The sequence below is a fragment of the Drosophila pseudoobscura genome, chromosome 4 (assembly GCF_009870125.1).
Source record: "Drosophila pseudoobscura strain MV-25-SWS-2005 chromosome 4, UCI_Dpse_MV25, whole genome shotgun sequence".
Lineage (NCBI taxonomy): Eukaryota > Metazoa > Arthropoda > Insecta > Diptera > Drosophilidae > Drosophila > Drosophila pseudoobscura.
Genome location: NC_046681.1, coordinates 20,834,516 through 20,860,627, shown reverse-complemented (window position 1 = coordinate 20,860,627; position 26,112 = coordinate 20,834,516). Strand labels below are relative to the sequence as shown.

Sequence of the window (26,112 nt, the reverse complement as noted above, 5' to 3'; positions counted from 1 at the left end):
CACACACACTGTCGCAAGGCGATGCCCACTTGCTGGGAGAACAAGCTACGGCCCGATCCAATGCTAGACTAGACCGAAAAAGGGAGCAAGAAAAAGCGAAACAGACACGCACACACACACGCACTGGGTGGAAAGCTTTAATTGAATCGGGCCGGCATAGGGGAAGCATGGGTATCAAATTGCCCCGTATAAAAGGCAAGTTTACCGGTTGCACGGTTCAGAACGGCTTTCGAGCGCGTAAGTGCAACACCTTTGAATGTGCGATTTCTGATTTATTGGATATTACCCAGCATCCGCAGCAGCGGCAGCAAAAGAGCAGCAGGCAGCAGCAGTGGCAGTAATCAGCAGCAGCAGCAGCGGCAGCAGTAGAGTGTATAAGAGACAGCAACAATTTGACCTTTTTGTCAAAAAGTCAAAAAGAATAAACCTAAAAAAATTATTACCATAAATTTCCATACAAAAAAGGAAAGAAAAGTGTACGTGTGTGTATGTGCGTTGTCCTGCCAAAAGGATCTACGAAAAGCTTGAAAAACTAACCATAAAAACGGTGACAATACGAACAGTGACCCGGAATACATCGGATTATCAAATCAACTGGATTATAATTAACGGCCCTACCAAAAGATTTCCTTCAGTTACTTAACCTAACATTTTCTGATAGTAAATTATGATTTTATGATGATAGGTAACCGGATCGATCATCATTATCTTGTGTAACAGATCAACCAAACCTCACAAATGTCGTTTATCAGTTATAGGACTGAAAGAAAAGTGACTTATCAAGGTTATAAGAAGTTTAGAAAAGGAATGATCATAAAATTATAGATTTTTCTAATGATCCCTAATCAAAAGAATTAAATTTAAACCACTATCAGGACTTATTGTCAGGACCCCATCATATCATATGTCATATATGTACATATGATCTGCTGCTAATCTTGTTCTTCCATTCGAAAATTTCAAAATTACTCATACATCAATCAAATATAAAGATTTTCTGCTCTCGAAAACGTTAAGAAAGAAACAGAGATCTGTTACTTCATCAAGAAATTGAATTGTGGTTCGAAATGCTGTAATAGCGATTTCGAATTACTGGCTAGATGATTTCATACACAAATACCTGTGTGCCAGAGAGATATGCGTGGCATACCATCAAATGAAAATACGAGTACAAATAGAATTCGAATTCGTTGCAGACTCATATACATGGGCGAAAATATTTCGAATATGTTTTAAAAATAACCAAAGACATTAGAAAGAGATCGCATATAGATACGGTATATATATACATATGTATATATGTATAGATGTATGCCATGCGGTAGCAGGCCGAAAAGCTCCTCAAATCTACCCAATCCCAATACATATATAACATATATAAGTGTGTATGGGTTGGCTACCTATATACGTACATATGTAGTTTCGAAATAATTTCGAGAATTTTAAAAATAACGCATTCGTTGAAAGTTCGCGTCGCGTCGAATCGAATTGAATCGCATTGGATCGTCGATTGTCGATTGTGTGGATTGTCGAAAATATCGCATATATCGCCAAGCGGTATACCAGGCGTGCTAAAATTGATCATTGCGATCTTGCAACTCGGTTGTCTTAGAACACGCCTTCATATCGCGATACAGCCCAGTCATACAGCAGTAGCAGCTCGATTAAACCCTAACTCGCGTGTCGAATTTTCTGGATTCTGAATCCAAAATCTGAAACGGTAATTTCTTGAAAGAGTGAGTGTTATCCAGTGAAAGAAATTTACATTGAATCAAAAATCAAAATGAAAATGGTTCATCTACCGGTTCGGGTTATGTAATCAAAAGAATTACTTCCATAAAGGAAGGAGGAACATTTTGCAGGAAATACGGGAAAATTTGATTGAAAATCGAAATTACGTAACAAATACCAACGCCCCACATAGGCACCACACCATCGCTTATACATATACACACATGCATACATATATACATGCGTATGTATGGTATGCATGTATCGGATCAGTGATCTATATTTAGGCGACAACCCACACAATTCACTTGTTGTCTGTGTTTATAACAACAACAAAACAAGGCCTAATTAACTTTGAGGTGCGAAACGAAATGAATCCAAGGCGCTACTTCAATATCCGGTTACGGTAACGGGAATTTCGAAACTACGAATCGGGAAAACATGCTCATATTTGGAAAGAAAAATAGAATTTCGAAAACTCACCCGCGTACCCATACACATACACGCACACACACACAAGCAATTTATAATACTATCTGTGTCTGCTGTTGCCGCCGACTCTGCCACCGCCGCTGCCAAAATGGGTCAAAAGCATAAAAACCAAAAAAAATCAGTTTTCGAAAAATATCCAAAAATACTTTGCCATCTTTAAACCATATGATAATAATGTTAAATTTTTTCTTTATTTTGTGTGTGTTTTACAGGGAAGTTTTGGGCTTACGACGCGATTGACACATAGAATTTTGAAAAGTCCCAATTTTATTTCTCGAGTTTTTAAGTTTAAAAGCGAAATTTAATCAAGATGCCGAAGCCAGCCGCAAGCCAGGAGGATGAAGATCCCACTCCATACCTGTTTGTGTCTCTGGAGCAGAGACGTATCGATCAATCGAAACCCTATGACTCGAAGAAGAGTTGCTGGGTGCCCGACGAGAAGGAGGGCTATCTCCTTGGTGAGATTAAGGCCACCAAGGGCGATATCGTCTCCGTCGGCTTGCCTGGAGGAGAGGTAATGAAATCATATCCAAAAAAAACATCACCATTATTACACGAAATCAACTGAAAATGGAAGATTGGTTCTTAGAGCTCCTAATTAGGGGGTTGTCTCGAAAGAAATTGCTGTAGGTTACCCCTTTCCAAGACCTTTTTTGGTACTACAAAATAGATTTTGCAAATGGGTGGCCACAGCAAGGCCTTCGAGATTTCCCTGTAGAATGAGCCCTAAGAATGATGTTTTACCATGCAAACAGAAAGAAACTATATCTTTACTTCACACACACACACACATGAATAGGTGAAAGATTTCAAATCCGAGAAGGTGGAGAAAGTCAATCCACCGAAATTCGAAAAACTTGAAGATATGGCCGATATGACCGTGCTGAACACACCCTGCGTGTTGCACAATTTGCGCCAGCGTTACTATGCTAAGCTCATCTACGTAAGTTCCCCACTGCCAGAGACTCACTAATGTATGGGTTTCCTCTTCTTTTCGGTCTCTTCTCTCAACCAAAAACGAACCGCTAACCTAACGCCTAACCAACAAAAATTGTACAAAAAAATCAACCTAACAATTGGGCGGGAATCGAACCAAACAAAACCGAACTGAACCGAACTGAACGGACAATCGAAATGATAACAGTCCCGAGACTTCAAGAAAGATCAGCTGCAGCAGGTGAACCCTCCAAAATACGAAAAAGCCGAGGATATGTCCAACTTGACATACCTTAACGATGCCTCTGTGCTCCATAACTTGAGACAGAGATACTACCACAAGCTCATCTATGTAAGTAATTGCCGTACCGGTATGGCAATATCGTCTTTAAAGAAAGAGTTCCATGTTACCTAACCCCAACGCTTATCAAAAAACTCACCACAACCCTTCAATCCTATCGAAATTCTGTTGATGTTCTACTCGTATTTGACAAAGAAAAACCCAAAACAAAGCTTGATGATATCTAATGCAAAAAAAAGTAGAATGCTAACATGTATGTACCTCATGATCAACACAAGAACCATAAATATCATCCCAGAAAGCCCCCACTTATGTGTCCAAAAGCATAACTCCAGCTAAAATCCCCATCCCTGTGATGTTTGCACTAACGAGGCTTCTACTAAACCGAAAGTTGGCCGTCCAGTCAGATGAACCACACACTGGAGACAAAAACGGTTCTACATCCACACACCCAATACACACCGGAAGCGGAAGCTGAAAATCCACTACAAGATCATCAATCATTTCCCACCAAACACCAAACCAACCAAAAAATGAAAACTTTAAACAAGTATCCAAAACACCATCGTAGTTAGTTGTTATTTATAATAAAAACACCAAAAACACCAAAATACTGGTAGACCAAAAGACAAACAAACTGTTACTAAAACACAACCCTTTTCTGTAAGAATCTAACTCTTTCTATCTATGGTTAAGGGCTCTTCAAAAAGATAATGATTCAAAGCCCGAAGCCACCTGTAATTTTCCTGATTCAAAACTAACAAAAGAATAATCATGGTAGATGGTAAACAAGCATATTAATCACAATATTCTATCCATCTCTATCCACCCTCTTGATGCGTGAAACAGACCTACTCCGGTCTTTTCTGCGTTGCCATCAATCCTTACAAGCGCTACCCCGTGTATACCAACCGTTGCGCTAAGATGTACCGTGGCAAGCGCCGTAATGAGGTGCCACCCCATATTTTCGCCATCTCTGACGGTGCCTACGTCGACATGTTGACCAACCACGTGAATCAATCTATGTTGATCACCGGTGAGTCTGGTGCTGGTAAGACTGAGAACACGAAGAAGGTCATTGCGTACTTCGCCACTGTTGGCGCTTCCACCAAGAAGGAGGATCCCGATGCAAAGAAGAAGGGATCCCTGGAAGATCAGGTTGTGCAGACCAATCCTGTGCTTGAAGCTTTCGGTAACGCCAAGACCGTGCGTAACGATAACTCCTCTCGTTTCGTAAGTACCTTAGAGCCCATCCAATCCAATCATTATGGAACAGAATATTAAGATGTACTCCTCCTCCTTGTGTCCTAGGGTAAATTCATCCGTATCCATTTCGGCCCCACTGGCAAGCTGGCTGGTGCTGATATTGAGACCTGTAAGTTATCGTTATACCCAAAAGACTTTACAACCATACTTGATATTCATGCTCGATCTATTTTCATATTACAGATCTGCTGGAGAAGGCCCGTGTCATCTCCCAGCAGTCCCTGGAGCGCTCCTACCATATCTTCTACCAGATCATGTCTGGCTCCGTTGCCGGTGTTAAAGGTATAAAACGATCAACATTCATCAGACCATCCAACCATTCAACCATTATCCATCCATACAATCATCAATCGATCCTCTATATATATATATCTATTTTAGTTGTTGTTTAGGTTCTACACACACGAACACAAACACACACAAAAACATACCGAAAACTGAATAATTGATCTACTTTCTATATACCATCCATCTGTATCTCCTAAAACGTATCTGTCTAGACATTTGTCTGTTGAGCGAAAACATCTACGATTACCACATTGTCTCCCAGGGCAAGGTCACTGTAGCCAGTATCGATGATTCTGAGGAGTTCAATCTCACAGATGTAATTGCCCCTCAATATTTGATTCTAAATTTTGTTACTTATATTGTTGGCCTAAACCTAGATATATTATTAATCCATATTTGAGCAATTATTTATCTATTATCTATTGTAGTTGGTTAACTATTCTTTTTTTTTTTTGCGCGCGTATTGCTATATCGTATCGTATATATTGTTGAAAACAATCTTAGGCCACACTCTTTCTGCTGCTTAGCTGTAGCTGAATACACTCCAAACACCATCCAGAGCTACGGATTATTGGAATATGTAGAAGGCTTACTTAGAGTAGCGCTCCCATCCCACCCAGTTCCAACCAACCATCCTGAGTCCCCACCTGTCGTCCATTTCCACCGAATACTTTAACACATACCCACATACCCGATTAATATCCATCTGTCAAAAGAAAACATTATTAAATATGTATTTCTCTACCTTTTCCATACTTATGTATCCCCACAACACACAAAACACCCACACTTCATAACTATCGTATAATGTTGTTCGGATATACACATATATCGAATATATGTAATATTATAAAGAATACTGCCTGCTATCGAACAACATTTACGACTATCGCATTGTCTCGCAAGGCAAAACGACCATACCGAGCGTCAACGATAGCGAGGAATGGCTCGCCGTGGATGTAAGACCATACAGGACATGGTTTCTTATATGCATACACTACTCCTACTACCATCCATAATCCTCATAACCAGAACCTCTCTCTAATCAGAACTATTCTCTGGAATATTCACAAAACTTCTCTCTATTGTAGTGTCATCAATGTTGTGTCCGTACAAAACAAAATCAATCAATGTCCTATCCAAAATTCATAATGCTTATCAAATCAATAGCTAAAGCCAGCCAACGCCCAACTAAATCCTAATAATCTAAAACCTAATGAACTAAAATCCAAAAGAATATTCTTGGAAAGTAGAAATTTAGGTAGGTTTAGGTAGGATAGGATCCCCCGACACACGCACACACACAATCTCAAACACAAAAAATATTTATGGAGTATCTTTGTCTAACATCGCGTGACTAGAAATGGTATTTCTTACCCAACATATTGGTGATTATCCCGGCATATGCCAGGGCAAAACTCGGATACCCGGTGTCAACGATGGTGAAGAATTTGAGTTAACTGACGTAAGTTATGGTGCAGGTCCGTGTCTCGACTCCCCTCCAAGTATCGAACCCACAAATCCAATGGAACTTTTGTAAAAAGATCTCTCTTCTCTATCAATTATACAATAATTCTACAATTTGCAATTTTATGTACACCATTGAAGTTGTTTGACCATTGATCCAAACACGTTCTGATCGATTTCTCTCACTCTGCAGTGATGGCTATGATATCTTGTATATATGGTTAACTTTCAAGTGTTATTCCGGAATTATCTTGAGTTATTGCGCTCTCTACCCACCACTGTCTCTATCTATCCTGTTCTATCTATCTATCTATCTTACCAAACGTAGTTTGCACCTCCATCCAAAAAAAATTCCTGTACCGCCTGTACCATACACTACAGCCGCCACTCTAGCCCCAACTCCAAGTCCCAGCTGGGAGCAGGAAGGATCTCTGTACAGTGCCTTAGTTAACACCAAAAATTGTTTATTCACTTGACACCGGGTAGTACTGAAATTGCCATGAGATTGAGATGAGATGCCCGCTCCTGGCTGGGAAAGATTGCACAAGGTTTATCTGAACCGAACCTATTGCACAGTTACACAATATCAGAAAACACACACACACCCACACAGAAAACACAGAAAAAGATGAGTTGAGAAACCTGTAAAAATATACCATCCGTACCCGTGCCCGTACACCGTACATATACCAGACTTAGAGCATAAGTTTTGTTCTTCTCGCTAAAACAAAGAAAACCTTCTCTCCGACTATTGCAAATGTAGACATGTGCTTCCTCTCTGATAACATTTACGACTACTTCAACGTATCCCAGGGTAAAGTTACTGTACCCAGTATCGATGACGGTGAGGAGTTCCAGTTGGCAGATGTAAGTGGTCGTCAAACAGATCTGATCTACACACGAAAACACTGAACACTGAACACAAAACCACAAACACACACACCCACAAAAAACCCACCTATGATCTATGAATGCATATGATATCGGTACTGTCTGAACGACAAAAAGGAACAAACCCTATCGAAACCGATGAGCTACTACACTACCCACCGCACACCAACAACAAAAACCTTTGTGTGTTTATGTGATTTCTTTTCTTACCAAGTTTTCTTTTTTTTTTTTGTCGTTACCCAAGTTTCATATAAGTTTCCTGAGACCTTGTTGGTCTCTAATTGGAATGCTCAATATAGAGTAAGATTCGATTGAATGCCCCAGAAAAAACATCCCTGAGGATCGTTACCAGATCGATATTTATCTTGTACTTAATACGAATGCCCCGACATTACCAACATTGATTCTAGTTGTCCTCAACATATTTTGGACTGAACTGAATTCTGTTTACTTTTTTGCCTGGAATGTAAATGCATCATGTTATCCTAAGATATACCCTTATATAGTTTATAGATACATATATAGATATTACTGAGTGTGTGTGTATAGCTCTAGATTTGTATCAGAAACTTACTTTACGTAAGCGTAGCATACGAATCCCACTTGGAACCAATTGTATCTAAAACTTTCCTTGTGTGAGTCGGCCCCAGAGAGACTGGATAGCCGTCTATGCTCGAATAGGTTAAGAACTCAGCACGTGAACCCCCCAGAAAACCCACAGATTTCTTCATGTGTCTTGTTAGTGTATAAGTTTAAGCGATAAACTTCACCTGGCAATCCACGAGTTTCCCAACGATTCCGGAATACTTAAGCCACCTGGTAAACCTATCTATGTATAGTAGCACCCGTAGGTCTTACTAACACCGGCGCTATTTGATCTATGCCACCTTTGGTAATTTTTCGTGATCTGATCTGTTGAAAGCATGTTTGCATGATATTCTAGACATAAGCTACACTCAACCACAAAAAAAGCTCTAAAAAACAAAATGAAAAACCAACAAAATAATGCTATAAAGATGCCATTAACGAAAACTGGTGGATACGAATGTTTCCCGTACTAAAGTATCACATTTTATTCCCTCCAAAATCTTCGAAATACAGCAAGCTTTCGATATCCTGGGCTTCACCAAGCAGGAGAAGGAGGATGTCTACAAGATCACCGCCGCTGTCATGCATATGGGTGGCATGAAGTTCAAGCAACGTGGTCGCGAGGAGCAGGCTGAGCAGGACGGTGAGGAGGAGGGTGGCCGTGTGTCGAAGCTGTTCGGCTGCGACCCCGCTGAGCTGTACAAGAACTTGCTCAAGCCCCGCATCAAGGTCGGTAACGAGTTCGTCACCCAGGGCCGTAACGTCCAGCAGGTCAGCAACTCGATCGGTGCTCTGTGCAAGGGTGTCTTCGATCGTCTGTTCAAGTGGCTGGTGAAGAAGTGTAACGAGACTCTGGACACCAAGCAGAAGCGTCAACATTTCATTGGTGTGCTGGATATTGCTGGTTTTGAGATTTTCGACGTAAGTATCGGACTGATCAAAAGACTTGGCTGGCTGTGGCTATTCCATGGGTGCATCGATGTCTCGGTGGATCCCATGGGAGATCATAGCTAGCTGTGGCCGTGAAATCCACCTACCTTGGTTCATATATATGACTATGGTAGAGGGAGTTCACAGCCGACCTGCTAACACGTCTCTCAACAGTTAGTTAGGAGGGAGGGTAAGGTCATAAAAATCAGAATCAGAATCAATATGGGTTAGGTGCACTCACTCTTCGCACAAGCACACTCACAGAATCAAACAAAAGAAATCTACACCACCTTCATGGCACCATAACCATAGAGTTCTAGTTCTCTCAAACGATCACTATAATTGTTCTGTAAATAATCCCACTTCAACTTGCGATGTAGTACAACGGCTTCGAGCAATTGTGTATTAACTTCACCAACGAGAAGTTGCAACAGTTCTTTAACCATGTCATGTTCGTCATGGAACAAGAGGAATACAAGAAGGAGGGTATTAACTGGGACTTTATCGATTTCGGTATGGACTTGCTGGCCTGTATCGAGCTGATTGAAAAGGTGCTTACAAAGAATCCAATCCAATCCAATCCTTCAATGCAACCAACTTTCTTTGTCAATTCTCTATTTATTTTGTCTTGTATGTCTCTCAAATGTTATGTTATGCTATGCTATGTTATGTTATGTTCTAGCACCAAACCAAAAAAAAAAAAAAAACAAGTGAAAAAGAAAACAGCAACAACAGCCTTATAAGGGGGTTCTTCCAGAGTGATCACAGGTAAACGGAAAATGCAAATCAGTGTGCATCGAATGTCAGGGCATCTTTTCGTATCCAGCATCTACCCCCTTCCCCCAAGCACTCTTTGTTAAATGCAAGATATATGTACTCACCTCACGAATCCACTCCAATCCAATCCAATCCAACTCAAAATCGGTACGAACATACATAGTACAACGGTTTCGAGCAACTGTGTATTAACTTCACCAACGAGAAGTTGCAACAATTCTTCAACCATCACATGTTCGTTTTGGAGCAAGAAGAATACAAGAGGGAAGGCATCGACTGGGCCTTCATCGATTTCGGTATGGACTTGTTGGCCTGTATCGATTTGATTGAAAAGGTTCGTCTCCCCCATTCCATTCATCAAAAATGTTCCGCCTACAGCTCGTCTTGCTATATATTGTATTCTATTTATGATATCTAGAGGTATAAGTTTTATTTTTAAAGAATGCTCAATAGACCCCCAAACTGGCAAATCATCTAGAACTGATGATCCCACGATGGTGGGTTCTACTATACATACATTTTTACAGTCATGCGGAGAAGTGCGCCCACAAGCGTTTTCTACCTCCAAATACTCGTAGTTTATTGCAAGCACCCACTCTCATCTATCTCTATCGAACGAAAGTTTCAACGAAGAAATATCCAGGGAATACTCCAACCAAACAGTAACTAACACAAAAGAAACTGAATTGCATTTGAAAACCATACAAAACTAACCATAGCTATATATTATGTTACATATTGTTCCGTTCCACAATCTAGTACAACGGTTTCGAACAATTATGCATCAATTTCACTAACGAAAAACTGCAACAATTCTTCAACCATCACATGTTCGTTTTGGAACAAGAAGAGTACCAACGCGAGGGCATCGAATGGACGTTCATTGATTTCGGCATGGATCTGCAAATGTGTATCGATCTGATCGAAAAGGTACAGACACGGCCGCAACTATCTTGTCACAGCAGATAGCCCAAGCTGACCACCACACGCACCAACGATACATAAGATTGCCATAAGATGCACCTCAAAATCTCACCTCTAATCGAATGTAATCTGTTATTAACTTAACCCCTAGTCATAAGATCGCCTAAAGCTAAAGCTAAACAAGCATCAACTCCTAATGCATATGCATTTAGCGACAATCTAACGACAACTAACGACGGGTAAGTTCTATGTACTAATTGTAGTGTTGCGATTAGTCAATTAGTACTGTCTAGTTCTAGTTCTAGTTCTAGTTGAGCGTCTTGTGGCTTAGAAACTACTTGTATCCAACAAAAAAACTGAACTTTTTAATATGTAATATGTAATATGTAATGCGTGCTTGCTACTAGAGAATCTTTTAATGCCGCTTTACTTTAATCGAGCAGGAAAAACTAACGTATGGAAAATCTTGTGTTATTCTACCAACAGCCTATGGGTATCCTGTCCATCCTGGAGGAAGAGTCTATGTTCCCCAAGGCCACCGATCAGACCTTCTCGGAGAAGCTGACCAATACCCATTTGGGCAAGTCCGCTCCATTCCAGAAGCCAAAGCCCCCAAAGCCTGGCCAGCAGGCTGCCCACTTCGCCATCGGCCATTATGCTGGTTGTGTGTCCTACAACATCACCGGTTGGTTGGAGAAGAACAAGGATCCCCTCAACGACACTGTCGTCGATCAGTTCAAGAAGTCGCAGAACAAACTGCTGATCGAGATCTTCGCCGATCATCCCGGACAGTCGGGCGGCGGTGAACAGGCCAAGGGAGGTCGTGGCAAGAAGGGTGGTGGCTTCGCTACTGTCTCGTCTGCCTACAAGGAGCAGTTGAACAGCTTGATGGCAATTCTGCGCTCGACACAGCCTCACTTCGTCCGTTGCATCATTCCCAACGAGATGAAGCAGCCTGGTCTGGTTGATGCTCACTTGGTCATGCACCAGCTGACTTGTAACGGTGTGCTTGAAGGTATCCGTATTTGCCGTAAGGGCTTCCCCAACAGGATGGTCTACCCCGACTTCAAGATGCGGTAAGTTCGTCTGGGATCTCTACACACTTAGGCACTTGAGCACTTACTACTCTTACACCTAGACATAGACTCAATTAGTTACATATATGATAGATACCTACTTTATCTGTAATCTGTAATCTAGCGAACACTCTATTAGCAGTCACTCTGTACATACAGTAGGGGATGATACCTTGGACTACTCTTAGCTATAATCTATCTATTAACTTGTAAATTATTCAACTATAGTTACATGATTCTGGCCCCAGCCATCATGACAGCCGAAAAGTTGGCCAAGAATGCGGCCGGCAAGTGTCTGGAAGCCGTCGGACTGGATCCCGATATGTATCGCATTGGTCACACCAAGGCACGCATACAACTTGCTATCTTTTGTCCTATATTTGTCCTTGTATATCCATGCCGAACGAATGTCCTACCATTCCAATTGTATCTCTCTCTCAACCCCGTCACTTGTATTACCTCTTTGTATGTACCATGTACCATGTAACAGAATAGTTCCGTTCCAGTTACCAGTTTTCAGTTACCAAATTTCCAGTGCTCCAGTTCCAGTGCTGTGCCTATGTTAGATGTATCGTATCTTCATATCTCACATTCTGTGTGGCTAGTAATCGTTGTAGCACGATGATCTGTATCTGTACTGTATCTGTTTTTTTTATGTACATACATCTCAAATCGAACCGAAATTCTACATTCCGACAGGTACCAAATTCTGAACCCCCGCGGCATTAAGGATCTCGAAGATCCCAAGAAAGCCTCCAAGGTTCTGCTTGAGTCCACCGATCTGAACGAAGACCTGTACCGTCTGGGTCATACCAAGGCACGAATAAGTTTCCCTTTATTTAAAAGCTTTATCTGGCCATTTTCGAATTTGAAATTTTAAATATTCTACAAACACTTCACTTATGAGTGGATGGCTCAACTGTACTTGTATTTCTGTGTAGTCAATAATCTTTGAAGGGATGAAGGAGGATGCTCGAGAAACCTCTACGAGAGAGCAGTCCGTCCCCCTCGAAAAACACTTTACACAACCCACACGCACACACACTACAGAAAACTATAGAAAAACTACAACAAGAGTGGACACAACTGTACCGCTTGGGTGCATTTTGTATAAATGATCTCTCCGTATCCGTTTTACAGCTATCAAATTCTAAATCCAGCTGGCATTGTTGGCATCGAGGATGCGAAGAAGTGTGGCAGCATACTTCTAGAATCCACTGGACTGGATCCCGATATGTACCGCATTGGACACACCAAGGCAGAGTCTTGTTCCGATCTATCCGAATTATGATCATGCATTTTGCAATTTGCATTTTTGCGAACCTCTCTATCAACTATTTCTATCTTTCTGATCCCCCACAAACAAGTAGTTTTGATATTTCTATCTATTCTATTTCCCCCACACTTGAGAGGCATCAACTGCTCTGTCTCTCTTTCAATACAATACAATTGAACTTCACTCGTATATCAAAGGCCATAGAGAGGCTATGCGAGCCACAAATTACAAACCAACCAAAAACAAACCAAATAAACCCACAGATTTCAGGCGTCCTTTAGGAAAACAGTCACAGAACTTTGCTAGGGGCGCTACTTTCAAGTTCAGCACTTTTGTATGATCCCACGATCCCTCCCCTCAATAATCAACCTACGCCTAAACATAGATACACACACACAGACACACAGACACAAATGTACCAAAACCCCCAGCATGGGTTCGAAAGTTTATTGTAGAATTTTCTATTTTTGAAAGAGTTTTGATTATTATTCGATTTAAGATCAACTGTAAATAACCATAGACGTAAGCTAGACATACTAACCCTTAGCTAGATCAAGTATCTATCTATACTGTAGCATCATTTATTGTTGATTGATTGACCTCACCATATACGTTATACGTGAACATGCAGCTACCAAATCCTGAACCCCAAGGGTATCAAGGGTATGGATGATCCCAAGAAATGCACGAAGGTCCTCATCGAATCGACCGAGTTGGCCGACGATCAATACCGTCTGGGTAACACAAAGGCACGCACAACCAACTATTCTCTACACCAAAAACTACATTACTTCAAAAACATGCACTTTTGTCTATGGCTCTGAAAACTGATGTCCAGGCATTCAACAACACACACATACACATACAATATTGCACCCCATAAACACACACAGACTCGAACCTGGTTTAGGTACAAAACCAAGCAAAAAGCTTCGACCTCTGAACCAGGAATGATCTGTGCGCATGTTCTTCTCAGTATCTCTTCTTTCTATCTCTCTGATTGTGGCCTGAAAATAGTATATAAGACACAAGGAAATACCCCTGCAATCCATCCCACGCACTCTGTTCTGAAACCTTCACAAAAAAGGAACCAGAACATATACCTATACCCTACCTACCTACACTCAAATTCAAACCTAATTCCTATTCGATTGGTGTTAGATCCTTGTGGTAGAAGTAACTCTACTATTTCCTAGTCTGTAGTTAATTAACCTAATCCCAATTCTAAATCAAAAATTTAGTTAGTATGTATGCACCACTATTAACCAATTCGTTTGAAACAAAATAATACAACATTAAAACTACAAAACTCCATACAGCTACAAGATCATGTGCCCCAAGCAATTGCAGGGCGTTGAGAAAGACAAAAAGGCCGCTGATATTATCATTAAGTTTATCGATCTGCCAGAAGATCAATACCGTTTGGGTAACACAAAGGTATATGCCAGACAATATATCTCACACACACACACACCCACACAAACATCCTGTGCACTTGCACCGCTTCTACCTCCTGGAATTATCCCCATTCCATCCTATCCCAGACCCAACCCCGGACAATCCAAGTCAGCTGCTAGTACACAGCTCTTGTCCAGGTGTTGGGTCTGAGTGTGGCTTGGTCTAGGGTACTGATCTTGAGGTCCCACATATGCCTAGTCTAAAGCTCTGAGTGTCTCCAACTGCATCCGTGTCAACATCTGCATCAGTGTCATCATCTGCATCTATGTTCACTAATCACATCTCCATACCATCTGCATCTCTTTACTAAGATCTTTATATACTCGTATAAATGTATTTGTTGTTTGTCATGTTCTTGTCTTGTCTTGTCGTTTTCCTGTATTCTGTATTTCTTGTGTTGTTGTTCAAACCATCCATCCTCTATCTATCCCAGTTCAACCTGTCCAAAAGTGTTTTTGAAGAATCGCTTAAGCATAAACGTAAAAAAAAGACCCTGGATTGTCCGAAAAGTCAGTTCGGGGTCTGCTTAGTGCACGCGCTCTTCGATCGGTAGAATCAACAGGAAACTAACCTATTATCTTCCTTCCCCACAAACACACACAAAATACCTTTGGCCATATCTAGGTGTTCTTCCGCGCCGGTGTCCTGGGTCAGATGGAGGAGTTCCGTGATGAGCGTCTGGGCAAGATCATGTCCTGGATGCAGGCCTGGGCTCGTGGTTACCTGTCCCGCAAGGGCTTCAAGAAGCTCCAGGAACAGCGCGTCGCCCTCAAGGTTGTCCAGCGCAATCTGCGCAAGTACCTGCAGCTCCGTACCTGGCCATGGTACAAACTGTGGCAGAAGGTCAAGCCCCTCCTCAACGTCAGCCGTATCGAGGATGAGATTGCCGTGAGTATAAACTGATGTCTCCATTTTCCCTACCTCAGAGCTGTTCGACTGTGGTTCGACTACTTTGTAGATGGCTTGTGTTGAACTTGGCCAAAGAGCAGTTGCCAGTGACAATCACGAATGTGTACAAGTAGCCCTGGCATGTCCATTCCATTCGGTTCTTCTTCCTCTCTCTCTCTCATTGTCTGGGGTAATTGGATGAGCCGCAGCAGCTGCACCCATCAAATCCCCATCTCTAAATCTTATTTTAGCCAATCGCCATAAACATTGTGTTGTTACAACGAGGCGAAATTCTTGTGCTTAATTAAGCACACACGACTTAATACCTGCAGCACGGACATGCAACCCATTCCTTCTACCGGACCACTCAACACAGCCACCACCCACTCACAGCTGCCCGAACATATCGATCGATACGATCTGATTCCTATCGCTGGTATAACCAAAAATAGATGCTGTCATAATCTAGGCACTTTAGAGCAACAGCAACAGCAACAGCCCAGCTCCTTCTGTTTACCCCAACAGTACCCGAAAAGTTTCGCTGGAATCCAACAAATACCCTGCCTACATACACACTATATCTATGTATATTTGTTTGTGTATCTTATGTATATCTTGTACAGAATTATGAATTGCACTGGGGTCTATTCTCGGCCCTGCCACATAGCTCAATTTTTTTAAAGAGCCACAATTAGTTTGCCAATTAGCTTGCTAATTAAATAATAAAAAATCCCAAGAGCCTACCGCCAAGTATAGTTCCCGATCATGATCGCGATGAGTAATTATGTACACAGGAATCATACATAGATCTGAATTTGTATAAAATCTAAAGATTGTATATGTATATATAGATATACATATGCAGATGGGAGAGTGGGTTGGGTTCGCTTGGGTGTAGAGATGGTGTACACCTGCTGGCCCGCAGCACAAGTGCGAAATGATAGGCCCCAGAGGCTAGCAATTTCTGAATTATGATGGCTGCCTCCTCACTCTTCATAGCCAAGGCGATTACACTCACACATATGGCATGCCGCACAGTGGCAGCTGCTGCTGCTCTGCTCTGCTCTGGGTATGCGTGCGATGGGGCGTTTGCTAATTTTATAGCCAAGTGGCCCAGTGCATTCGTAGCAGCCATTCCAGTTGTATTTGACCAGTCGCCGTCGCGGTAACGCGTACCACAAAACGAACCCCCGAAACGAACCAAGCAAAAAAGCATACTATTCGTAGCATAAGCAGAGTGCCTAAAGTGAATATCTAGCAATGGCTGATGAAAAGAAAACCAAAAAAACGAAAAAATCCAGCGAAGCCACCACACCCAGTGCCACTGAGGAGCCAGCAGCTCCCGCAGCAGAGTCGACTCCACCCACAGAAAATCCCGAAGCTGCTGCTGCTGCTCCTGCTGCCCCAGAACCTACGCCAGTCGAACCACAAGTCCAGCCAGCGGCTGCGATAAGCAGTGATAGTGGCTCTGCCTTTACTAACCCCACCAATGCCTCTAATGACTTACAGCGTCTGGAGGAGAAGGCCAAGAAGGCTGAGGAACTGCACGCCGCTGAAGTGAAAGTGCGCAAGGAGCTGGAGGTGCTCAACGCCAAGTTGTTGGCTGAGAAGACCGCCCTGTTGGACTCCCTGTCCGGCGAGAAGGGTGCCCTGCAGGACTACCAGGAGCGCAACTCCAAGTTGCAAGCCCAGAAGAACGACCTCGAGAACCAGCTGCGCGTAAGTACCACCTAAAAAAACCCATATCCAAAGCCAAAGCCAATTCCAACGATGGCATCAATCCAAAAGCAGAAAACACGAAATTGATCATGTCAAATCGAGCGTGAAACTTGCTCTCGGCTATTTCGAGCCAATTGCTCAGATTGCTATATTTGGATTGGGCCAATCATCACCTTCACCATCACATCACTTACCAATATGTATACCATTTCCTATCTCGCACACAAAATATAGGACATCCAAGAGCGCCTGACTCAGGAGGAAGATGCCCGCAACCAGCTGTTCCAGCAGAAGAAGAAGGCCGATCAGGAGATCTCTGGCCTGAAGAAGGACATCGAGGATCTGGAGCTGAACATCCAGAAGGCCGAGCAGGACAAGGCCACCAAGGATCACCAGATCCGCAACTTGAACGACGAGATCGCCCACCAGGATGAGCTCATCAACAAGTTGAACAAGGAGAAGAAGATGCAGGGAGAGACCAACCAGAAGACCGGTGAGGAGCTGCAGTCCGCTGAGGACAAGATCAACCACTTGAACAAGGTTAAGGCCAAGCTCGAGCAGACCCTCGATGAACTCGAGGACTCGCTGGAGCGCGAGAAGAAGGTCCGCGGCGATGTTGAGAAGGGCAAGCGTAAGGTTGAGGGAGACCTCAAGCTCACCCAGGAGGCTGTCGCCGATCTGGAGCGCAACAAGAAGGAGCTCGAGCAGGCTATCCAGCGCAAGGACAAGGAACTGTCCTCCATCACCGCCAAGCTGGAAGATGAGCAGGTCGTCGTTGGCAAGCACCAGCGCCAGATCAAGGAGCTGCAGGCCCGCATCGAGGAGCTGGAGGAGGAGGTCGAGGCCGAACGTCAGGCCCGCGCCAAGGCTGAGAAGCAGCGCGCCGATCTTGCCCGCGAACTCGAGGAATTGGGCGAGCGTCTGGAGGAGGCTGGCGGTGCCACCTCTGCCCAGATTGAGCTCAACAAGAAACGTGAGGCTGAGCTCAGCAAGCTCCGTCGCGATCTTGAGGAAGCCAACATCCAGCACGAGTCCACCCTGGCTAACCTGCGCAAGAAGCACAACGATGCCGTTGCCGAGATGGCCGAACAGGTCGATCAGCTTAACAAGCTGAAGGCTAAGTAAGTACCGATCATATCTATCGTAGAATTTCGCTAGCATTTTTCAGGTGCAACTACGCGCGATAGAGACAGATCTCGCTAACGGGAAAGAGAGTCAGTCAGTCCACAACTTCAATTGATCTCTTGCTCTTTTTTCCACATTGCTATCTAGGGCCGAGCACGATCGCCAGACTTGCCACAACGAGCTGAATCAGACTCGTACCGCCTGCGATCAGATGGGTCGCGATAAGGTAATATGTCGCGATCACAAGCACCCAACCCCAGAGGTCTGCAAAGCCCTCTGGGTTGGGTGCCTTATGGTCCACACATATCTGAATACGAGTACACACAGAACCACCACTGAACACTTAAAACTGAAAACTGAACACGCATGTTCCAACCAAAGCTCCACACAACTACGTACAAAAAACAACGTCTGTGTGATCCATTCTCTGTCTCTCTTTCTGTATAACAAAAAAACAAGAAAGGTCTCTTAATAGGATTCGGACTACGATCAGTTGCAGCTCGCTCGCTTCTCGCCTCGCCTCGGCTCTCTTTATATCTTTATATCCCACACAAACAAAAACTAACCCGTGAAAAACCATTTGTGTCTACTCTATCTATCTGTTTAAACCAGGGCTGAGAAGGAGAAGAACGAGTACTACGGCCAGTTGAACGATCTGCGCTCCGGTGTTGACCACATTACCAACGAGAAGGTATTCAAATTGATTCATTTCTTTGCTCTCATCGATTGCCGCTGTAAATTAAATGCTGAAAGTTCTATATCTATATTTTTGCCACGAAAACTTGTGTATAGTCAACGAAACCAGACCTCGACCTCGAAGAACCCCTGTAAAAAAATATTAGCACAACTAAAACGACCCCCAAAACTAAAGTAATCAGCCCGCTTGACGTACTAAAACCCCAAAAGCCTTGTACAGAAAACCACCTTACACGAAAACCAATGTGCACACCACTCAAAACAAAAAGAGAAAACCCACCCAAAACCCGAGACTAAAAAACCCCCAATTCTTAAACTCCCACAGGCTGCCCAGGAGAAGATCGCCAAGCAGCTGCAGCACACCCTCAACGAGGTCCAGTCCAAATTGGATGAGACCAACAGGACCCTCAACGACTTCGATGCCAGCAAGAAGAAGCTGTCCATTGAGAACTCCGACCTGCTCCGCCAGTTGGAGGAAGCCGAGTCCCAGGTGTCTCAGCTCTCCAAGATCAAGATCTCCCTGACCACCCAGCTGGAGGATACCAAGCGTCTCGCCGACGAGGAGTCCCGCGAGCGTGCCACCCTTCTGGGCAAGTTCCGCAACTTGGAGCACGACCTCGACAACCTGCGCGAACAGGTTGAGGAGGAGGCCGAGGGCAAGGCTGATCTGCAACGTCAATTGAGCAAGGCCAACGCCGAGTCCCAGATCTGGCGCAGCAAGTACGAGTCCGATGGTGTTGCCCGCTCTGAGGAGCTGGAGGAGGCCAAGCGCAAGCTGCAGGCCCGTCTCGCCGAGGCTGAGGAGACCATCGAGTCCCTTAACCAGAAGTGCATTGGCCTGGAGAAGACCAAGCAGCGTCTGTCCACCGAAGTCGAGGATCTCCAGCTGGAGGTCGATCGCGCCAACGCCATTGCCAATGCCGCCGAGAAGAAGCAGAAGGCTTTCGACAAGATCATCGGCGAGTGGAAGCTCAAGGTCGACGATTTGGCCGCTGAGCTCGATGCCTCCCAGAAGGAGTGCCGCAACTACTCCACTGAACTGTTCCGTCTGAAGGGTGCCTACGAGGAGGGCCAGGAGCAGCTGGAGGCTGTGCGTCGTGAGAACAAGAACTTGGCTGATGAGGTCAAGGATCTGCTCGACCAGATCGGTGAGGGTGGCCGCAACATCCATGAGATCGAGAAGGCCCGCAAGCGTCTGGAAGCCGAGAAGGACGAACTCCAGGCCGCTTTGGAGGAGGCTGAGGCCGCTCTCGAGCAGGAGGAGAACAAGGTGCTGCGCGCCCAGCTGGAGCTGTCCCAGGTCCGTCAGGAAATCGATCGCCGCATCCAGGAGAAGGAAGAGGAGTTCGAGAACACCCGCAAGAACCACCAGCGCGCCTTGGACTCGATGCAAGCCTCCCTCGAGGCTGAGGCCAAGGGCAAGGCTGAGGCCCTGCGCATGAAGAAGAAGCTGGAGGCTGACATTAACGAGCTGGAGATTGCTCTGGATCATGCCAACAAGGTGGGTTCGACACCAAACTTCGCTCTTAAACCATACTCATCCATATCGATTATTTTGCTATCCTTTCCAGGCTAACGCCGAGGCCCAGAAGAACATCAAGCGTTACCAGCAACAGCTTAAGGACATCCAGACCGCCCTTGAGGAGGAGCAGCGCGCCCGTGACGATGCCCGTGAACAGCTGGGTATCTCTGAGCGTCGTGCCAACGCTCTCCAGAACGAACTGGAGGAGTCTCGCACTCTGTTGGAGCAGGCCGATCGCGGCCGTCGCCAGGCCGAGCAGGAGCTTGCCGATGCCCACGAACAGCTGAACGAGGTTTCCGCCCAGAACGCCTCCATCTCCGCTGCCAAGAGGAAGCTCGAGTCTGAGCTGCAGACCCTGCACTCCGACCTGGATGAGCTCCTCAACGAAGCCAAGAACTCCGAGGAGAAGGCCAAGAAGGCTATGGTTGATGCCGCCCGCCTGGCTGATGAGCTCCGCGCTGAGCAGGATCATGCCCAGACCCAGGAGAAATTGAGGAAGGCCCTTGAGCAGCAGATCAAGGAACTGCAGGTCCGCCTGGATGAGGCTGAGGCCAATGCCCTTAAGGGCGGCAAGAAGGCCATCCAGAAGTTGGAGCAGCGCGTCCGCGAGCTCGAGAACGAGCTGGACGGTGAGCAGAGGAGACACGCCGATGCCCAGAAGAACTTGCGTAAGAGCGAGCGCCGCATCAAGGAGCTGAGCTTCCAGTCCGAGGAGGACCGCAAGAACCACGAGCGCATGCAGGATCTGGTCGACAAGCTGCAACAGAAGATCAAGACATACAAGAGGCAGATCGAGGAGGCCGAGGAAATCGCCGCCCTCAACCTGGCCAAATTCCGCAAGGCTCAGCAGGAGCTTGAGGAGGCCGAGGAGCGTGCCGATCTGGCCGAGCAGGCCATCAGCAAATTCCGCGCCAAGGGACGTGCCGGTTCTGTCGGTCGTGGTGCCAGCCCAGCGGTGAGTTCTCTTAACCCTATAATACTTATACATTGACCATTAACCGATGACCCTCTGACCCGATTACCCCTTCACTCTCTGACCCCAAAAATCATTGAAATTTCTCTCACTCGACCAGTGTACACTGAGCTACCATTGTGCTTTGAATAGCCGCCATATCACTCTCTTTTGCTCTCTCGATCGGTTTAAATAATGTATATAAATATATTCTTCCCTTTCATATTTTGCGCGATACGCTCTGCTTCTTCGTTACTGCTCGACCAAAACAAAACAAAAAGATTTAAATTTGAGGCACAACCACCACGAGAAAATAAAACCAAAAAAATTTCTATATAGCGATCCAATATTGGTTCATTTACGATAATGAGAGAACAAAAACATGCAAAGAGAATTATAGCTTATAAGAATTATTATAAAATAAATACTAAAATAATAATATAGATGCATCATACGACATTCGCTAGATGAGAAAACTGTAATTAGAGGCAACCAGAACCAGAACCAGAACCCAATCAATCAACCACAGAACAAGGCAAAGGATCAATCGAAAGATCATCGAAAATCACGTACCAACCAAAAATGCGTTCATTTTGACAGAAAATAAAGAAAAAGCTACAAAAAAAGAAAAGAAAATAACAAGAAATAGTTACCAGCAGCTTAATCAATCGACTTTGCTTATACTCTACAACCATTCTGCATACAAATTTACAAAAAAAAAAAAAAATTAAAAAGAAAAGCACACACTATTCTTCCACTATATTATTAAAAACACAATATATCAAATGTATTTGTACATGTGTACTGCAGCCGACAGCGCCCAAGGGTGGCCGCCAATGGGGCGCGCTGCTGGAGCAGTAGAAACTTTCTTGAAACATTTGTAAGTGGGACGTGTTCGTTCTTGTTCTCGTTCACGTTCAGTCTCTCGCTCGTTCACGTCTTGTCTTGTTCTCGTTGTGTCGAAACTCCCAATTCCCCAAAAATATACACACAACATCAACCCTAGAGTCCGACGCAGCTCATGACGTGCTCTCGCTCATTCGTTCGTTCGTTCAGTCTCATCCGTTACGTTTTGTCGTCGTTCGTCAAGCGCTATCTTGTTCATACTCGTTACTCGTCTTCGTTCATTTCCCCGTTATGACACTCGCTCGGCGAGCACTTACGTACAGTCGTCACCACAGTTGTTGTATTACTCTCCTCTACTGCCGGTCCACTACATAATGTGCTGGCAGGCGATTCGTTCGTTCTCGTTCTTTCCCGATCAGTTTGTCCAACTCGGAGACTTGTCCCCACCCCACCCGAAACCCCAGCATGATTACAAATACCATTTATATGGAGCTGATAACTAATTTGTGTTTTCTCTTCTCTTCTTTAGCCCCGTGCGACGTCCGTTCGGCCACAATTCGACGGATTGGCTTTCCCACCAAGATTCGACCTTAACCCTGAAAACGAATTCTAAATGCCATTTCATTTTTTAATTTATTTTAAATGATATTTCATAATGATTATGTTTATGATTTTAATTTAATTTCTTAATTTAAAAACAAAATAATAAAACTATAACAAAATATATATCGAAAACGACGGGAGGTAAACAACAACCAAATGCACTTAGGCAAAAACCCAATAACAACAACATCAACAAAAATCAAAAGAAAAAGAACAATCGATTACGATCGATAACAGACATAAGTCCATTGTGTAGCATCACTGGGTATATCAGGCTATTGTGTAAGCGCGACATTTGCTCCGGGACACTGCTGGCGAGACCTGTATTTGTATTTGTATTTATATATTTTTATACAACTTTCGAAATGCATTCAACCAACCATCATCATGAGAAAGATCTTGAAACGATAGCCCCGTCAAAGCGTCAAAGGCCCCGCAGGAGTGTCCGCCAGGAAATGTCGCTCGCTGTTCGAATATTGTTCAATATGTATTCTATTCTCAATATTTGTTATACGGACTAGACAGACTGACCGTATACACATAATTGCTATACACTGCGCTTATGTTTATGTTTAATTTTTTATTTTTATCATAAAATGATAATGAGAAAAGATCATCACTCGACACTTAATGAAAAGTATACAAAAAAGGAACAAAATAAATGTAAATCAATTTAAAAAATTTGTTTGACTTTAATTTGTCTCCTTCTCACTTGAGAAATGTTTTGCGAATAGAGAGGGTCAAGGGAATAAATGCAGGACTGCTTTTGAGAAGACACATGATCCTCGACACTCGATCGATTCGACTATAGAAAGGAGCCTTTGGCGTCCAAGGAGGGACGTCATTTTTCCACCCAAGATATATACATTCTACGTTATTATAATTATGCATACATATTCATTGAAAAAGGACGAATATACACAGTAAAAGATTTTCTAAAATATATTCCTAAAATTGATTGATTTATTGATTTACAATGACTGTACAATTTACAGTCTATGACTGCAATCTCATATGTACATATCTAAAGATATTGATGGATAAAATATCATCTAAATTTCTTTCTTTCCCGCACCGGGTGGCTTAGGATTGGGCTCGATGCGCAAGAGCTGTTTGTGCTGTCCAATCATGTGCTCAATGTGATTGCACTCGCGCAGGTGACCCTTAAACTCGTCGAGAGTTTGGAGGAGCACCGGATAGAGGGCTGGCAGGAGACCATGATCGAGGGTAGGGAAAAGATGGTGAAGCACGTGATCGCCGAAGTGGGTGAGGACCAAGAACTGCGACCCCTTGAGATCACCGCGATCGATGATCGTGTCCACCTGGAATAGGCCCCAGTCGCGATCCTCTCGATTCGTATCTCCCTCATGATAGATTTCCGGATCATGATGCGCCGCATTCAGTCCGATAAGGCAGAAGCTGAAGCTAGCTATCGACGTCATTGCCAACCATGTGCGCAGACAGGAAAGCAGGCCCACAGTACCGCCCGTGCCCAGGTAGATGGAAAGGGGTATGCTAAGCGCCAGCAGATCGTGCCAGTACATGATATTTGTGTGGCGGAACGAGTAGAAAATTCTGAAATATCAATCATCTAAAGATTGCTGATTGAAGTGATAGCGCTAATCATTCGCTTACCGAGTGCCAATCTGTATGAAAAATGCCAGGGCATAGGCCACCGGCTCCGTCACCCAGGACACGTAACGCATGGCCTTGCTCTTGAGTTGTGGATTGGGAATCCAGCAGAGCAGTGGCTCGAACATGGACAGCTCCAGGTCCATATACGAATTGGGATAGATGTGGTGGGACATGGCATGTGAGACGCGCCAGGAAGCGAAGTTCATCAGGCCCAGGTTGAAGGCGTACATCTGCCAATTGTCGCGACGATGGAAGTAGTTGTGCGATACTATCACGGTCCAGCAGAGCGCTACACCCGCCAGGATCAAAGCCACCAAACTCTTGTACTTGGCACTGATGATCGCAAACAGGAACAAGGACACTAGCACGCCGAAGTGGATTAACTAAATTTTGAGAGATTTTAGTATTGTCAGATGGCTCACTGATGGCCTAAACTTTTAACTCACATCACTCTTGCGCTTTGGTGTCTTGTCGATGGTTTTCAGCTCCTTACGCACTCGCTCCTTGAGGGTCTTGTAGAACCCACCCTCATCAAGGGTCAATGTGTAGATCCTAGGCTCCGCAGCATCTCTCACCCAGTACTTGGCGATCATCTTCTCGGGAGCCGTGGTCAGATGGTGCGCCTCAAAGGCCTCCGTAATATCGGTGCCCTTCGTCTCGCGTATCCAAAAGGAACCGCCAGGATGCTTGTCAATGAACTCCGTAAAGTCGTAGATGCCATCGTTTATGCGCCATAGTCCTTCCGCCTGATCGTCCTCGCGCTTCCCCTTCTGCCAACTGTGTGTAGTGACCAAAGCGGAATTTCGGTATGTTGGGAACTTGGTGGCAATGCCACTCTTCTTCCACTCCTCAATCACCATGATGGAGAGTCCTTTTATGGGGTCCTCTGACAATCCTAGGCTCCGGCTGAGCAACTGTACGAGTGCGCTCCGCGCAATAAACTGAATGGAATCGCCATTCGCTCGAAGATTTTATGCGTATCAACAATCTAGACAGGTTATATAAACCAGAATCGATTTAGAATTACACACATACATTTCAAAACATTTCCATATTGATAAGGTCAGTGTTATCAGCAGGGGGACGGACAGCCGAGAGCCGTCCCCTCTAAACGTCTTTTTACTATTACAGTTGAACTTCCGTAACAAGAACTTTTGTGACTTGAGCTGAGTAGCAACACCGTTAGCGGGCACACTACGTCTTACTCTGTAATTCGAAGTCTCCATAAGTGGAACGTTTTCGTTGAATAATAGTGGTTCGACTTATGGAATTTCACCTGTATATACTGATAATACATATAATCTTGGGGTTCACGTGGCGATGAAAACATAGCGTGGGCTTGTCTAAGGGGCCGCGTCCAATGGAGTGGGGGCCCGAAATACCACAAGCGAATATCAACACAGGTCTGTCTGCGAGATAATGGGTCAGACCATTTGGTGTTTAATAAAATAGCATCTGATAGGGGAAAGTAATAGGAGAGGCTTCGCTTGGCTGGCCAGAGTCTAGCCGAATGCTATGAATGAAGAGATAGTTGGGGGTAGTCCGGTTCAGAATTTTATATGATGCAAAAGTATGAAAAGATTCCGTTATTATTCAAAATTGCTTCTTGATCTTGTGCTTGTTTCTCTGTGTGTCCCGTAACTGCGACTTGAAGCTGTTTTTGTTTGTATCTGTAGGTAATAAGGAAAAAAATAAGTTTTTGCTCAGACTCAACAACCGAAAACA

The 26,112-nt window shown here is 44.2% G+C and overlaps 2 protein-coding genes across 47 annotated transcripts; one reads left to right on the top strand and one right to left on the bottom strand.

Annotated features, from left to right (window-relative positions):
* Positions 1 to 167: 167 nt before the first annotated feature.
* Mhc (myosin heavy chain) lies at positions 168 to 23,429 on the top strand. 46 transcript variants are annotated; one of them, XM_015180444.2, is made up of 19 exons: positions 170 to 237; positions 2,436 to 2,737; positions 3,368 to 3,511; positions 4,310 to 4,693; positions 4,772 to 4,835; positions 4,910 to 5,008; positions 5,227 to 5,330; positions 8,474 to 8,881; positions 9,831 to 10,001; positions 11,078 to 11,667; positions 14,263 to 14,380; positions 15,026 to 15,289; positions 16,799 to 17,008; positions 17,243 to 18,129; positions 18,746 to 18,824; positions 19,155 to 20,330; positions 20,401 to 21,306; positions 22,114 to 22,183; positions 22,679 to 23,429. In XM_015180444.2, the coding sequence occupies exons 2-18, from the start codon at positions 2,534 to 2,536 to the stop codon at positions 22,162 to 22,164; spliced, it is 5,859 nt and encodes a 1,952-aa protein (XP_015035930.2). In that variant the 5' UTR covers positions 170 to 237; positions 2,436 to 2,533; the 3' UTR covers positions 22,165 to 22,183; positions 22,679 to 23,429. The 46 variants fall into 46 exon arrangements, with proteins under 46 accessions (XP_033236833.1, XP_015035925.2, XP_033236829.1 ...); XM_015180449.2 differs by lacking the exons at positions 5,227 to 5,330; positions 14,263 to 14,380; positions 18,746 to 18,824 and adding exons at positions 7,245 to 7,348; positions 12,808 to 12,925; positions 18,281 to 18,359 and having other exon boundaries at positions 171 to 237; XM_033380943.1 differs by lacking the exons at positions 5,227 to 5,330; positions 9,831 to 10,001; positions 14,263 to 14,380 and adding exons at positions 7,245 to 7,348; positions 9,271 to 9,441; positions 11,896 to 12,013 and having other exon boundaries at positions 171 to 237; positions 22,679 to 23,427.
* A 264-nt stretch (positions 23,430 to 23,693) lies between these two features.
* On the bottom strand, positions 23,694 to 25,334 carry Cyt-b5-r (Cytochrome b5-related). The gene is made up of 3 exons (XM_001356499.4): positions 24,834 to 25,334; positions 24,388 to 24,770; positions 23,694 to 24,327 (listed from the first exon to the last, which is right to left on the bottom strand). The coding sequence occupies exons 1-3, from the start codon at positions 25,245 to 25,247 to the stop codon at positions 23,805 to 23,807; spliced, it is 1,320 nt and encodes a 439-aa protein (XP_001356535.3). The 5' UTR covers positions 25,248 to 25,334; the 3' UTR covers positions 23,694 to 23,804.
* Positions 25,335 to 26,112: the final 778 nt, after the last annotated feature.